Below are 14,443 nucleotides of genomic sequence, written 5' to 3' on the forward strand. Positions count from 1 at the left end.
GCTAGGAGTAAACAAATGAGGTACTCCAATTTGGATTTATTTTAGGCAAAAGCATATAGAAATGACCTTTAGCAAACAATCATAAGCTCAAACTGGGACAAAGTAGTCATCAGGAGCGCCTAGTTCATCAGGAGAGCCTAGTTCATCAGGAAAATCACCTCAACTACTACCCATCAAAAAAAGTATTGCACAATTTATTCAAAAATAAAAAAATAAATAGAACAAACAAGCCATTTCTTTCTACTCTTATAAAACACTGAGTAAAGCCTCTATAGAGATACAGTCAAGTCTTTATTAGGATAAAGTCTTTTCTCTCCTTTACAAAAATAACCTTTAAAACAAAATAGAAAACAGTGTTCAATAGCAAGGAAAAAATACGCATCACCAGATAACCCGATTAGCACTTCCTGTCAAGGCAGTTTTCATCTAATTCATGGTCCAAAGTGGTGCTGAGTTTTGGGTTCTGCTGTTCCATTTGTGACCTTGAATCCTAGCCTGTCTCCTTGTCCCTTCTCGAGGGACAAGAGCACAGATCAAAACATTATTTCTAAGCAGCAGCGCCATGAGACATTCTCATCGCAACAGCTTCAAGATGGTCGTAGCCATGACTGGAAGAAAGAAAAGTTAGAACAAACGAACAAATGTTACATTATTGAAAGCAACTTAGAAGCACTTAAAATAATAATGATGTTGCTTATTGGTAGGTATAGGAGATGAGAGCATTTCAGGTCAAAATTGTCAAATCATTAACTGATTCTGAGCAAGTATTCCATCCCAGTATCAGCAAAACAGTTGAGAAACTGTGACAAAACAAAACAACCTGTGGCAAAAGTCATCAGTCTCACTGTAAATAGTCAGTCTACCATGTCACTGCATCTCAATCTATTGAAAAAGAGTTGCCCTCTCCGCATAAGGCCTGTCATCAAAACTGAAATGATGAAGTAACATTTTATGGCTAGCAAAAAGCCTCCTGTACACTCAAAAAAAAATCATTGTTTTCACAATGAAGCCATCATTGTCTCAATTTCTAAGTTTTATACACGCGAGAATATCATCCCATTTGCTGGCTATCTGCTGACATCAGTCACAAAAACACTTGAAATACCCTAAGAAACTACAATCCAATAATGAGGTCTCAACAGTTTCAATACCTATTAGCTTAAATTGTGAAAGTACAACAGGTAATTGCTGACATTAAGGTCAAAATCAAGCCCTTCTGCGATATGCTTCAAATGCAGCTGAGAACTCCTGATCTTTTTTTCACAGCAGCACTGCAAGGCAGCATGATGACAATTTAAATTCCAAACATGCTTTCTGCAACAGTGTTGTAAATAGTCTGTCATTACCAACAATTCAATTATTTCTCAACAGAGGGGCAGGAAAAAATGGTCGCAGATTCTGTCAAGAAGTGATCAAGGCAAATAGTCCAAACTCTGTTTGCGTTTGAAGTGCCATAAAGTGCATCCACTGCTGTATTTAAAGGTTTAAAAGAACAGAAGTAGAAACCATGACTGTTTGCTAAGATGAATAGATTTTTTTTCCATTGAAACAGATATTATTTTGTACTGAAGGCTGTATTTGCATGACTGCAAGAGAGGAAGACGGGCCGTCAGCTGCACTGTGAGAACCAGCAATGGAAACAGCCGAAGTTTTTCTTGCTGTGGCAATGCTGCAGTCAAACCACTGCCTTTCAGCCAACAGATAGCAATTGTTTCACATGCACTGAATCAATTCCTGGCAACCGTGCAAAGCTTCTCAGTTGCAAGTGAAGAAAAAGAAAGTTGGCCTGGCCGTATGGTATAAAATTCATCTGAAGAGTTCATTAACTATCATGCACCACTAACAACTCAAATCACAACCTTATCAAGCAGTGCAGAAAGTTTCACCTGTGTCCTTCCATACCCTGCTCCTCTCTCAACCACGACTGCTTGTGTGGCACTTGTTTAGCCTGGCTCGTCTGATGCAACCTGCATCTTTGAGGCCTAAATCAGCTGTCCCTTTTCTGTGACACTACAGTTAGTTTTGCAGATTCTTAAGAGAAGTAGCTTAATAAACGTTGAAAAAAGGCACAATAAATGGAGAGCATAAAGGTCCTCAAATTATTCTTCCTAATTTCTTTGCTCTAGTTTCCCCTGATATCATACCAGAGCTCTGATTCAGAAAATTACTGATGCTGAAATGCAATCTTATCCTAATTCCTCTACAGAGAGCATTTCATCAATCTTTTTTAAAAGAATGCAATCTCATATTCATAAGGTGCAATAATTCATTTCACACTGTACAGTAATGTCTCTCATAAATCTGACTTATTTGTCTGTTCAAAGAAGGAGATCAGAAAGTGGATAAAGATAAAACAGAGCCAAGTGACATAAAATCTAATATTACCTAACAACTGATATAAAATCTGATTTTTTTTCTACAACTGAAATTTCTGTACCTCAGTCAATATTTCAAGTTATGCTTATTACTCAAAAAGATTGGTTTTAAATCAATATTTACCATTTTCAAGCTTGGCTTTGTAGAGCAAAATGTGATTAAGAGCAGAACAAAGCTTATCATACACATATAGAACAAAGAGACTTTTTTAACAAATAAAAACAGGCAAGACAAAAAAAAGAATGATAAATCTACAGGTTTCATCTTTAAATAAAAGAAGTACGTATTAGGCTTCACTTATACCCAGAAAATACCTCTGCGAGATGAGGTAAACTACAAAAACAGTAGTTTTTAGAAATACTTAGAATACTTTGTTAGTAGCGTAGGTAAGAGCTCTATGGACATCTACTGCTTATGGATGAGATTACTGCTGTTAGGTCACAATAACTATGTAGTAAAAGCTAGATTATTCAAGATGATCAATCTAGCACATTTACTGACCTAGGAATTTGTTAAAGAGTTTTCAGAAACCTGTTAAATAGGTGCCTACTAAGAGGGCAAATAATTACTCACAGATACCCACTATTACACACACTTATTCTTTTCCAGCAGCACAGTAAGTCAATAATTTATACTTTAAAGTTATAAAGTTTTGACCATATACTAAAATAGAAACAACCAAGCTTTATGTTAAAAATGCACATTAATGCTGTCATTTAGAACTCATGAGAGCTAGATACTTAAATACTAGCATCACAAAACAAAAAACAACTATAAACTTGTTATGATTATCACTTAAGATAATAATGACCTAAACGTACATATCTCATTTCAAACATGTCCCAGGTAACTGAGCTAATCAGTTGTACATTCTACAAGCAAAGTGGATCTTGGTATTGCCAAAAATATTATCTCAAAGCTGAAAAATGTCTCATATTTTTCACAAAAAATAGTATGACACCAGAGAAACTCCTGAATTTAAAGTAACATGCATTTTCTGTCAGATTCCTTTTTTGACTAGAAAATTCATCTGCACAGCAGTGATGATTGAACTTGCTTTGTTCTGTTGTACCCATAGCTATCAGAAATATGGTTTCAACGATGATGAGAAATACTAGTTAGGAAAACACACTTTCCCTATGAACTCAAACATACAGCTGGAATTTTATGTTCCACTGAAGAAGAGGGAAGGAAGGAAAAAAGCAGTTTTCTTGAACAGAGACACAGTGAAAAAGGAGACTTAGAAGAAAGTTTCTAATCCCTTATTTTTGCAAACTGATTTCTTGCATAAACTTGGTTTACTTATATAACTTAGCTGTGGTCAAGCATCTCCTCATTTTGTGTCTTCTGAGTCTGATCCACTGACAACATCAGCACTGTTGTTATAAATCTGGCTGCTGTCTACAAAGAAATAGGTCATTTCTGAGTAATCTTCATATGCACTGAAATGCTCTGTATTATTTTAAAATGCATTTTATTTAAGAATACTGGATACTATTTTCAGCAGTGCCAGTGAAAGATATAGTGAAACCAGTAAGAAAATTATGTTTCACATCATATATGCATACTATGTTACGTGAATAATATGAAAATCATGAAAAGTCTTCATTTCAGGTTGTCACAAACTCCAGGGACTGTAATACGACGTATGGTATCTATGCTCAAATACTTGAAGTCCATTAATAAGACAGCATCCTGTTAGAAATACTGCTCCTACTGCGTCTGATCATATGCAGCCTTTCCGAAGATGAAAAGCACGTCAGAAGTGCATGGCACTACAGAGAGTCCTTAGGGATTCAACTGTATTCAGATCAGCCAAATATTTTTTAAAGAAATGAAACATTAAGAAAGAAGATCCAAATGTCAGATGTGCAACTCCAGTTGTGTAAATATTTTTAGTGGGTATACAGTAACCCCAGATTTAAGTAGCAAATTATTTAGACATCCTCAGACAGAAGATGTAAGCATATCAAAGCTTTGTGGAAAATAAGCACTGATTATTTCCATTTTATAAACAGATGAGTGGGAACGAAAAACTCAAAAAGGCACAAAAAAAGGTTACTTTTACAAGAAAGGAAAAAGAAAGAAAGAGCTGCAGTGCCACTCAAACACAAGGCAACTGCTATGAACCCAGTAAATGGCACTCTTAAAGAACGTGGATGAGATACGATTGCTGCTCTCAATGTCTACTGTTTATTACCAGTCTCATGTGTAGAATGAATAGCGAGGCTGTAGCAACAAAGCAGTTGCAGGACAAAAATGACTGCAGCTAAAAGTGAGAGGTAAAGGTCTAATATGAAACATTTTTTTCAATATAGAACTTAACTAGAAATAACAATGAAAAGAAAGCAAAACAATCCAAGTCCCCTTGGATCCTTTCAACTCAAAAAGCTTAATTGTAACATATCTCTTACCTATCTATATCAAATTTCCCAAAGATAAAAAATGTGGTGCTTTGAAAATTATTTCTGCTGGTTGTCTGTTTAAATATAATTCCCTGTCCAATCATTTCAACTTTTAAACAATGACTTCTCAAGTTATTGTAGGAACTAGATGTCTATCTTTTCTGATTTATTATTTTTATTGTTTTCTCCTCCCAATATTCAATTGCTTTTAGGAGCCAGTGTGTAGGCAAAATTGTAATGGCATCTTCTGGTTAAACAAAATGTAATATCCAGTGCAAATAAGCACGTAATATGTACACAAGCACACAAACGTGTGTGTATCGTAGTATAGTTGGAGCTGGAAGGCACCTTAAAAATCATCTAGTTCCAACCCCCGTGCCACGGGCAGGGACATTCCACTAAGGCAGGCTGCCCAAGGCCCCATACAACCTGGCCTTGAACACCTCCAGGGATGGGGCATCTGCAACCTCCCTGGGCAACCTGTTCCAGTGTATCACCATTCTCATGGTGAAGAAATTCTTCCTAATGTCCAGTCTAAATCTGTCCTTCTCCAGTTTATAACCGTTCCCCCTGGTCCTATCCCCACAAGCCTCTACAAATAGCCCCTCTACAGCTTTCCCGCAGGCCCCCTTCAGGTACTGGAAGGTCACTATAAGATCTCCTCTGAGCCTTCTCTTCTCCAGGCTGAACAGGCCCAACTCTCTCAGCCTGTCCTCATAGGACATATATATATATATATATATATATATATATATATATATATGAATACACACATACATAAATTTATTACATATGTTTATTCATATAGCTTTTAATTAAAACAATTGAAAGACAGAAGAGAGACTTAAAGTCAATTTACTTGAGCACTGAATATTGTTTGTTGCTGTTACTGAAGAAGTCAACCAGAAATTTTAGTAGATATAGTAGATTTTACATTCTAAAGTTTTGAGGCATGTACAGTAATGTTTTGAACACACAGATTTATTGAGCAATGAAAGAGGTTTCCAGCTAGGTTTTCCTGAATGTAAATTTGCTACATGCATCATCTATTTGCAATAGCCATCTACTGGTGTCTCAAGACTCGTTTGAAGCTGAAACATTGCTGACAATGCTTTTTAGCATTTTATTTTGTTTAAGTCCCCCACAATTCAAAATCATAAAATCATTCTTTTATGATTTCAGATGTTTGTTATTGAAGTAGCAGAGCCATCCAGTGAGGCACAGGCTTGTGAACAGAAGCTAACCAGAGATTCTAGGTTTTTTTTGGACCAAAGATTTGTATTTTTAATAAAAAGGGAATTTAATATCAAAGTGAAAAGGGATATAAAATGTGAGAGAAAGAGGAATCCCATGAGAACAAGCTGTCCCACACAGACCAAGTTTTATTCTGTACAGAGTACAAAGAGAACAAAGCTAATGAACAAAGAAATCTGCATAAAACCTCTCTGCGTAATAGTAGTACAAGTTGAAAGCAGTGCAAAGAATGGAAGAACTCCAGGGAGGGGAAAAAGAAAACCAAATATAAAACGTTCATCTACATAGCATTTATCATCCAAGAAAAATGCTTGTATTACAACATCTCTTTTGAACTTGGTCAATATCTAAGATACAGTACTGTTCAAGCTAGTAAAATTTCAATACAAGAATAATGTCAAAAGCTTGGAGCACACAAGAAGCCACTTACTGGGCAGTTTTTCACTACCTTTAAAAGTAGGTTTATACTATCTAGAGAAGGTACACAGATTTGGGAGCCCTATAGAACACCTTTAAGAAACAATTAAAGAGCTATTTCACTGACTTCAGAGCTACCAACAAACTATTATTTAATCTGACTGTCAATTATCATGTTTGCATAAAGATAACATCAAAAGAGCACTTTTGCTAATACTGTACACATCAGCTTTCACAGTACATTAAGTTTGACTGACAGGACTTTTGCTAGTAAAACCACACCTACCTATAAAGGTTTTAGTCTCCATAGGTTCACCAGTAAGAGATGCAACAACCCCCTGCCCCCACCAGTCATCCTGGCATGCTGACAAAGTTTTTAAGGTAGGGATATTGCCTCTCTGGAAAGAAACCTGAAAGCTTATTGAATCCTGTGTCAGTAATAAACAGCATGTAATCAAATCACAAACACATGGCACTTCAAATACATACAGCAAGGATGATAAACTCTTTTATAACCCAAATCACATATCACCATGTACAACTTTCCATACCTTTGTCTCACGACCCATCATGTATTCAAAGAGCACTTTCCTCAGGTATTCAAACTCAGCAGGCTCCCCAAAGAGGCAAACATCAGTTTGGTGAAAGTTTGCATCTGTGTGAACAAAAATATGAGAATCTTTATACTGCGAGTCACTCATATGAATCTAACTGTCAGCAATCGCAGGAAAATGAACAAGAAAAGAGTACCAGACTCTGCCTCTAGGAAGAAGGCACACCGGACACAAGTCTACACTGGGAGAGGAGTGACAGGAGAGTAGCCCCGCAGAAAGGGCTCTGGGGGTGCTGGTCGGCAGCAGACTCTGTACGAGTGAGCAGTGCCCTGGCAGCCAGGAAGCAAACCACAGCCTGGCTGCATCAAACACAGCACAACCAGTCGGTCAGAAGAGGTGATCGTCCCGCTGCATTTAGCACTGGTGCAGCCTCACCACCTTGAGTACTGTGAGTACCGTGACCAATAAATTAAAAGAATGTTGAGGTCCTTGAATGGATCCCGAGGAGGGCACCAGAGCTGGGAAAGGGGCTGCAAGGCGCATCCTCTGAGGAGCGGCTGAGCACATGGGGTTTGTCTAGTTTGAAGAGAAGGAGGCTGAGGGGTGATCTCGCTGTTCTCCGCAGCTTCCTGAGGAGGGGGAGAGAGAGAGGCTGAGCTCTTCTCCCTGGTGCCAGGACACATAGAAACGGCTCAAAGCTGCATCTGTCAGGGGAGGTCTGGACTTGACATGAGGAAACATTTCTTTACCAAGAATGTGGCTTCCTAGAGAAAGACCGGTGGGGCTGTCCCTGCCCTTGGTGGCCACATGCTGGGCACAGCTGCTGGGTGTCCCTGTAAATTAATGTGATTTTTTTAAGTGAATTTTGCATTCTTTGCATGAACTTTGCAGAAATGTAGGGAACATGCATGATTCCCTCATCATTCCTTGCACTGGTGCATCAAGGGACATAAGTGACATTTACTACTACACCATTTATGGTGATGACGTCTTCTTGGAAGAAGTCCTGAACTATTTTGTATTCTTTACTATGATCTTCCTCACACTTCAGTAGCTCTTTCCCTCCTTTGGCTTTCATACTTGATACCCTTTCTCAAAGTGCTGGCAGCTGTCTCAGCCTTCTTCTTGCTCCATCTATAGGCCCTCCATGCCCCTACTCAACTGCTTAGTCTTTGTTTGCCTTTATATTTAAAAAACAAATCTACTTAGTCCTGACTGGCCTCAATTTCTAATTTCATTATCTGTTTATGAAATACAGATACAGTGGAAGAATAATATGGTAAAATAGGGCAAAAGGAGATGTAAGAAAAATAAAATGTAATTTTTTTCACTGAGGTATTTTTGATCTTTGCCACCTAAAGGGTTCTCAAGGAATTTGAATGACTGTAGTACATGAGGCAAAGAGACAAAGCTTCGATATCTTCCAAACAACATGTAAGATAGGAGACGGAGAGTAAAAACCGAGCAAGGAGTACAAAAGTAAAACAAAACAATACTGGTAAATATGACGGGGAGTGGTCCACAAAAAAACAAGTGTAGTAACTAAGTTTTGCACAAACAACAGCGAAGGAAAATTTTAGGGAGAAATACCTATGGAGTCTAAACTCTCCATGCTTATTCTTACCAAGCAGAAAGATCCATAATTTATTAAAAGGCCAGTATCATGGGCCAACAGCAAATTAAATTAGGTATACAATTAATATGGTGAGTAAGGCCTCGAGATTAATATGTTTTATTAGAGAGAAAAGGAGATCTGCAGGGAGGTTAAAAATAATAACAAAGTAACATGGTTGAAGTAAAACGGTGTCAAAATTATATTTTACTGTAGTGTTGAAAGATAAGAATAGAGCATTTATCAAACCAAGAAAAGCAATATTACTGTGATCAAGACATCAGAGCAGGAGATCTTCCAAAGAAATTATAATCACAATAAAAGTAAAAGCCCAGACATGTAGCAAAAGGAAGATCTGTAAAATCTAATATTTTTATAGTTCAGAATTTAAAGAGTTGTAAAATGTCTGTTTAATAAGCCAAGACAAATGGATAATCCCTCCTCACCCACCTTCTAATGCCACTGCCTCTACCACTTCCCCTCGAGATACAGAAAGCTTAAGAACTCTGATACAAAATTCTTTTACCTGTATGACATAAAAATAAACATCAAACAAAATGGTGTATGATTTGCTCACCTGAAATCACACACCATCTCCATTATAACAAACAAGACAAAACAATGATGTCATAAAAATATTACCCAAGTGTTTTAAAGAGACTGACATTTTAATAAATTGTCTAAATCAAAGCATATATTTCAAACAAACAAAAAATTTATCTGTGGTTAAAACTGTGCACTTACCTCTGTACGGTGTTCCAACTGATGTGACGTACATAGTCTTCTTATCATTTTTCAGCTGGTCTTCCAGTACAAGAATCTAAATAGAGAACAGTCAAAATGATAAATTGTGTTCAAAAGCAGTTAAAATAAGCATAACTGAAACAGGTTTCAGCTAAACATCACCACCTTCTCTGAAAGCAAAATACATTCGCTTTTTAAGGAAGAAAAACATTAAAAATTGTTGCTAAAAATTTTTCCTAAACTATTTATGGTAATGTATATGCACGTGTATATATGCATAAGAATATCTATAGCAAATGTTATGCCTATATATGTATTCATATATATATTACGTATACACATATATATTATGTATACATCTATATTTACACACATATACACACATCTATTTTATACACATAAGCTTGCATTTGAAAAAAAGACAAAAACTGTCCTTAATACCAAAAGATCCTTAGTTTAGAAAAAGAAGAGATCCATATGTTTTGCTACTCTGCATCACAAGCATGTGTTATTTCCATTCTCAGGGGACAGGAGGACTTTAAGAAGTGCACAGATCTTCTAAAAGAAAGCAACATTATTTTCAATGCATATTATTTTCGTAGTACCTGTGTGCAGATGTGCTACATCATCACTTGATAAGAACAAACCTTTTCATATTGCAAATTATTGAACAAAAATACATTTCATTTGTTTAAACAGCAACTCTTACCTGCTCTTTTGATTCCTGCCCTTTCAGTTTTGAATCATTGACTACTGTTGTCTTCTGTGCAAGCTGTGTCTGAAAGAACAGCCACATACAGAATTCATCAAGAAACTGCTGAAGATATGTCACAGGTACCTTTTCAATAAAATTCTTTCTCCCTTTTAACACATACAAACTTATAAACACTATTTCTGATTTCAAACTGCTGTGAAACAGAATTTTCTGGAGAGCAAAATCAACAAAATTTAAGACTTACCTGTCTGGGACCTAGACAGGGACTGGGACCTGGAACCTAGAAAAACAACACAAAGTATTTAGATTAAAATCTATGAAAAATACTGCATGCATCAAGCACTGGACATGGGTAAATAAAAGAAACATCAATCACTTAGGATAGAGTGTGTTAACCGAAGATGATAAAAATGGAAATGATCAAATCACACGTATACTTATAAAAATAAACAGTCCCATAAATACAATCTAACTTATCTGCACTGACAGTACACTGAATATTTGAGCTTTGATTGGACCACGATGCACCAGGAGCTATCTACACATTCAATAGCGTAATCCGGCTACTAGAACAGTGATATTTTGAGATGAAGACATCATTGCAAATAGTATGAAATATGAAATTCACATTCAGTTAAGTCAGAGCTGGGGAAAAAAAAAGCATGGGAACATTTTGCTACATTTGGATTTAGTTGTAATTCTCAAAAATTCTCAAGAAATCTTGATGCCCGTATGCCAGCTAAATTGTGGATGTTTAACTGCCTTACATTCATCAAAAAACTCCCATTCTTATTCTGCAAGCACTTCAAACCTGGATGCCTTAATTGTGCTTAAGTACACGCACATCGCATAACCTGGTTTTCCCCTCCTCCAAATGGGACTTCATTTATCCTTTAAAATAAAGCTATTTACCAGCAAGAGAGTTCTCTCATCTGGTTTATATCCACCACAGATGGAACAACTTCTTTGAGTTTCTCCAAAGTTTGCCATGGGAACTCAAGGGAGTAGAGAACTGGACAAAGTTCTAAAGATGTGCAAAATCAGCTGGGTTTTTTTTGCATATTGTAAGCAGATTTACCTATCTTTAGACTGAGATATAATACTTGCAATATTCAAATATTTTACAGCTCTATGCTGTAAAATGAAAATTACCTGTAGGGTTTATGACAGTGTGAAGTGTATATTTATAGGAGAAAAATATGACCACCTAAATTAATCCACCTCAATGACACTTTGCAAAAAGAAGTACTTTTTAAAATTGCATCCCCTCTGGCCTTTTAGTAAGATAACACATTAGGGAGCTTGTAAAACAGGACTCCAATTCAAACTGCATGTCTCCACTCTGCATGTCTCCACTGTCGAACTAAGCTACAACTCTATCCCCACTCATGCTAACCACTGAGGGCAGCAAACTGCTCACTCTGCTATGCAGTAGTAGTATAGTTCAAATTAGTACAATTAATCAACTGTTATCCAGAACAGAACTACTAATCAAAAGCCCCCAGACACAAAAACACTCCGAAAAGAAACAAACAAATCCAGCCCCTCAAAAAACCTAGCAAATGGGAAGTCACAATACCCAAGCAAGTTTTATGGAGTAGAAGTTTTAAGAATATCCATCTTCAATAAAATTCTTGCTTGAACATCATGACTTCCAAACAGTGTTGGTTTTTATTCATTCATATGATTTTCCTGTGCCCTCATATTGAGTATTGCCCAGTACTGCCATCAACAATTAACCATTCTAAGATTTTTTTCATAAGTCTTCACACTTGCTTTCTGGGTGTTTTGTGGCGTTTTTTTATTTGGGGGTTTTGTGTTGGTTTTCTGTTAGAGTGTTTTTGTTGGATTATATTTTTTTAGGGGTGGTCATAGTTTTAGTTTTTGCAGGTTTTTTTACCTCAAGAGTCTGAAATCTTAGAATTTCTTGACTACTGTGCACTGAAACAACAATTTCATGTACAGCATCCTTAGTCATAGAAAGTAGCTGAAATGCAGAAAAGTAATTCCACTCAAAGCGGCACTTCTGTAAAAGAGACCTAACTGTGACTCGTAATTTTTATAAAGTCCCGAGAGGAGAGTATAATTTAAAATCTGAAAAAAGTAGAGATCACTTGAGGTTCTGACATACTACAGAATCTGTATTTACAGTAAGAATGTATTGTTCTTTACAGCATCTGTCACACTCTGAAAATAAACTGCATGATATTTGGATTTAATTACAGTTATAGACTAAGACTTCAAAAAAGTTGTCATTTCCAAAATCTGAACCACAAGGTCTATCCTTTATTCACATGAGATGCATTACAACAAATGAACGAATACAAACCTAATATTATATGTTGTATTTTTAGCTCATAGATGGGCTTAAAATAATCTATCTGGAGCATAACATTCGTTTTTTCTCTTATTTTATATTTTAGTTGAAGCAAAAAGAATTATGCTTCAATTTACAGGCTATGCTGATTTACAAGCCCTTTAATTAGGTAGACTTCCATGAAATCTTATGTGATAAAAGTTTTTAGAGAAGATAAGCAAACACCAGACAAAGCAAGAGAAGTACCAGGGGAGTACTTCACAAGTGAATCACATTAACAGACTGAATGATTCCAGCTCGTCCTTAAGGATATATGCTCAATTCGAGTAATTTTTAGCATCATTAACCATGTTTAAAATGCAACAAAGAGCTACAAAGTTAGACAAGCAAAATTCATTCTTGCAATTGGCATTATTTATGCTTCATCTTCTTACTATTTATGACCAAGGCAAACCTGCACAGATTTCTTGATGCAAAATTTCTCAAAAAATTATTCTTTCAAAAGCCAAGTCAAGTATTTGTGGAATAATTGAGAAACCGTACACATCTGCTGATGTACATGTTCTTACTTCTACCAGAGATCTCAATGAATATGACAAACACTCAATCTAACATAAACATTTCTTTACTTTTGAGATGCTTATAAGACTTTTTCAGGAAAAAGGCAACAAATTCTCTAAATTTTTCCCCCCTTCCCTAAAAATAACAGAAACAAATGCTTACGCAGGTATCATTACCTAAAAAAGAAACATGCACTCTGAAATTTCAAACATCAAACTACAGCTTACTGCAGTTCTAGGCAACTGTCATTGCCATCATCAATGAGATGTAAAGAGTAACAAGTGTTCATGTGTTCCAATTGCACAGAGCTTAAAATAGAATAAACCTTCAAGACCATACACTGAGTAGAGCACTCATGTTTCTGACAGACTGAATGCATCAGAAAACAGAGAGGAATAACAGCTGCATGATTCGAAATCACAGACCTATTTGGGCCTATAATGCACCTGCATGGCAACACACTGCACATTCAGGCAAGAGAAAAATAAAACCTCCAGAAAAGCAGAATTTGGAGAAAAAGAAAAAATCTCAAGTGTTTTATACCAAGCAGTTTTCTGAATTAAGAAACAGATGAAGAGGACTCTAAATTTAAAACCGTGCCATTTCTACTCAACTTGCCTGAAGTTCAAAGACTGGAGTGGAATATGCAAACATGCCTACAAGGTTTAGATTTTTAGTATTAAACACTCAGTCACGCTTTTTGGGTTGATAACTGAACATAAACGAACACAAGTTCACTTAGATTTATTACTACTGGCTCTATTCAAGGTACGTTCTTTTTTATTAAATTGTTTGTGTAAAAAAGACAGGTTAAAACTCCTAGTTGCACCTCACAGTTGCGGAAATGTTTTTCTCCACCTTTTAGGGATACTTACAAGAGCTGCCTTCATCTTCTCCTGGAACTTCTTTTCTTAGGCCTGTAATCTCTCATCTACCTCCTAAACTTTGGTAGCCATTTCTTTTTGATGGAATTTTCCTAGTGCAGCAACACGTCACACTGAAGACCCCTACTAATCAAAGCCAGAAAAAAACTAGTTTCCAAATATTAGATAATAAAACATTTTATATTATTTCTTAATAAGAAAAGGAGTGCAACAGAGACAAAACCAGAAGCTTCTCACTCCCTTTGAATAAGTATCAATCATTCGGATGGAAAGCTTAATATCGAGCACTGACAGTTGCTATTTTCAAGCTTGAAGTTATCCATCTTCTTTCTCAAGTCTTTCACAGTTCTACTAAAAGAAATGCCACATTTTCTAAAGACTCCTCTACCAAGGCAAACTCAGGGTTGAGGGACCGTAGGGAGAGTTCTTGTTTCTCTTGTTTCACTCTGGTTAACTCCCATTGAAGATTTACCCTGTCTTCTTCACTTGCCTTTTCTACTGCTTTTATTTTTCCATCTGTTTCTGCCTGCAATTTTTTTCTGAGCTTCCTCTGCCTTTTGGGCATTACTCAGAGCCCTCTCAAGCTCTTCAAAACTTGCAAAGA

The 14,443-nt window shown here is 36.4% G+C and overlaps 1 protein-coding gene across 1 annotated transcript in view; it reads right to left on the reverse strand.

Moving 5' to 3' along the window:
* The window catches only part of LOC128851157 (uncharacterized), a 45,401-nt gene that overhangs the window by 20,657 nt on the left and 10,301 nt on the right, over window positions 1-14,443 (reverse strand). Inside the window, exons 4-8 of the mRNA XM_054057885.1 lie at window positions 10,322-10,357; window positions 10,072-10,140; window positions 9,363-9,438; window positions 7,756-7,839; window positions 7,004-7,107 (exon numbers count right to left, since the gene is read on the reverse strand). Of these exons, the coding sequence (XP_053913860.1) occupies window positions 7,004-7,107; window positions 7,756-7,839; window positions 9,363-9,438; window positions 10,072-10,140; window positions 10,322-10,357 (369 nt within the window). The remainder of the gene's footprint in view (window positions 1-7,003; window positions 7,108-7,755; window positions 7,840-9,362; window positions 9,439-10,071; window positions 10,141-10,321; window positions 10,358-14,443) is intronic.

The sequence above is a fragment of the Cuculus canorus genome, chromosome 2 (assembly GCF_017976375.1).
Source record: "Cuculus canorus isolate bCucCan1 chromosome 2, bCucCan1.pri, whole genome shotgun sequence".
Taxonomy (NCBI): domain Eukaryota; kingdom Metazoa; phylum Chordata; class Aves; order Cuculiformes; family Cuculidae; genus Cuculus; species Cuculus canorus.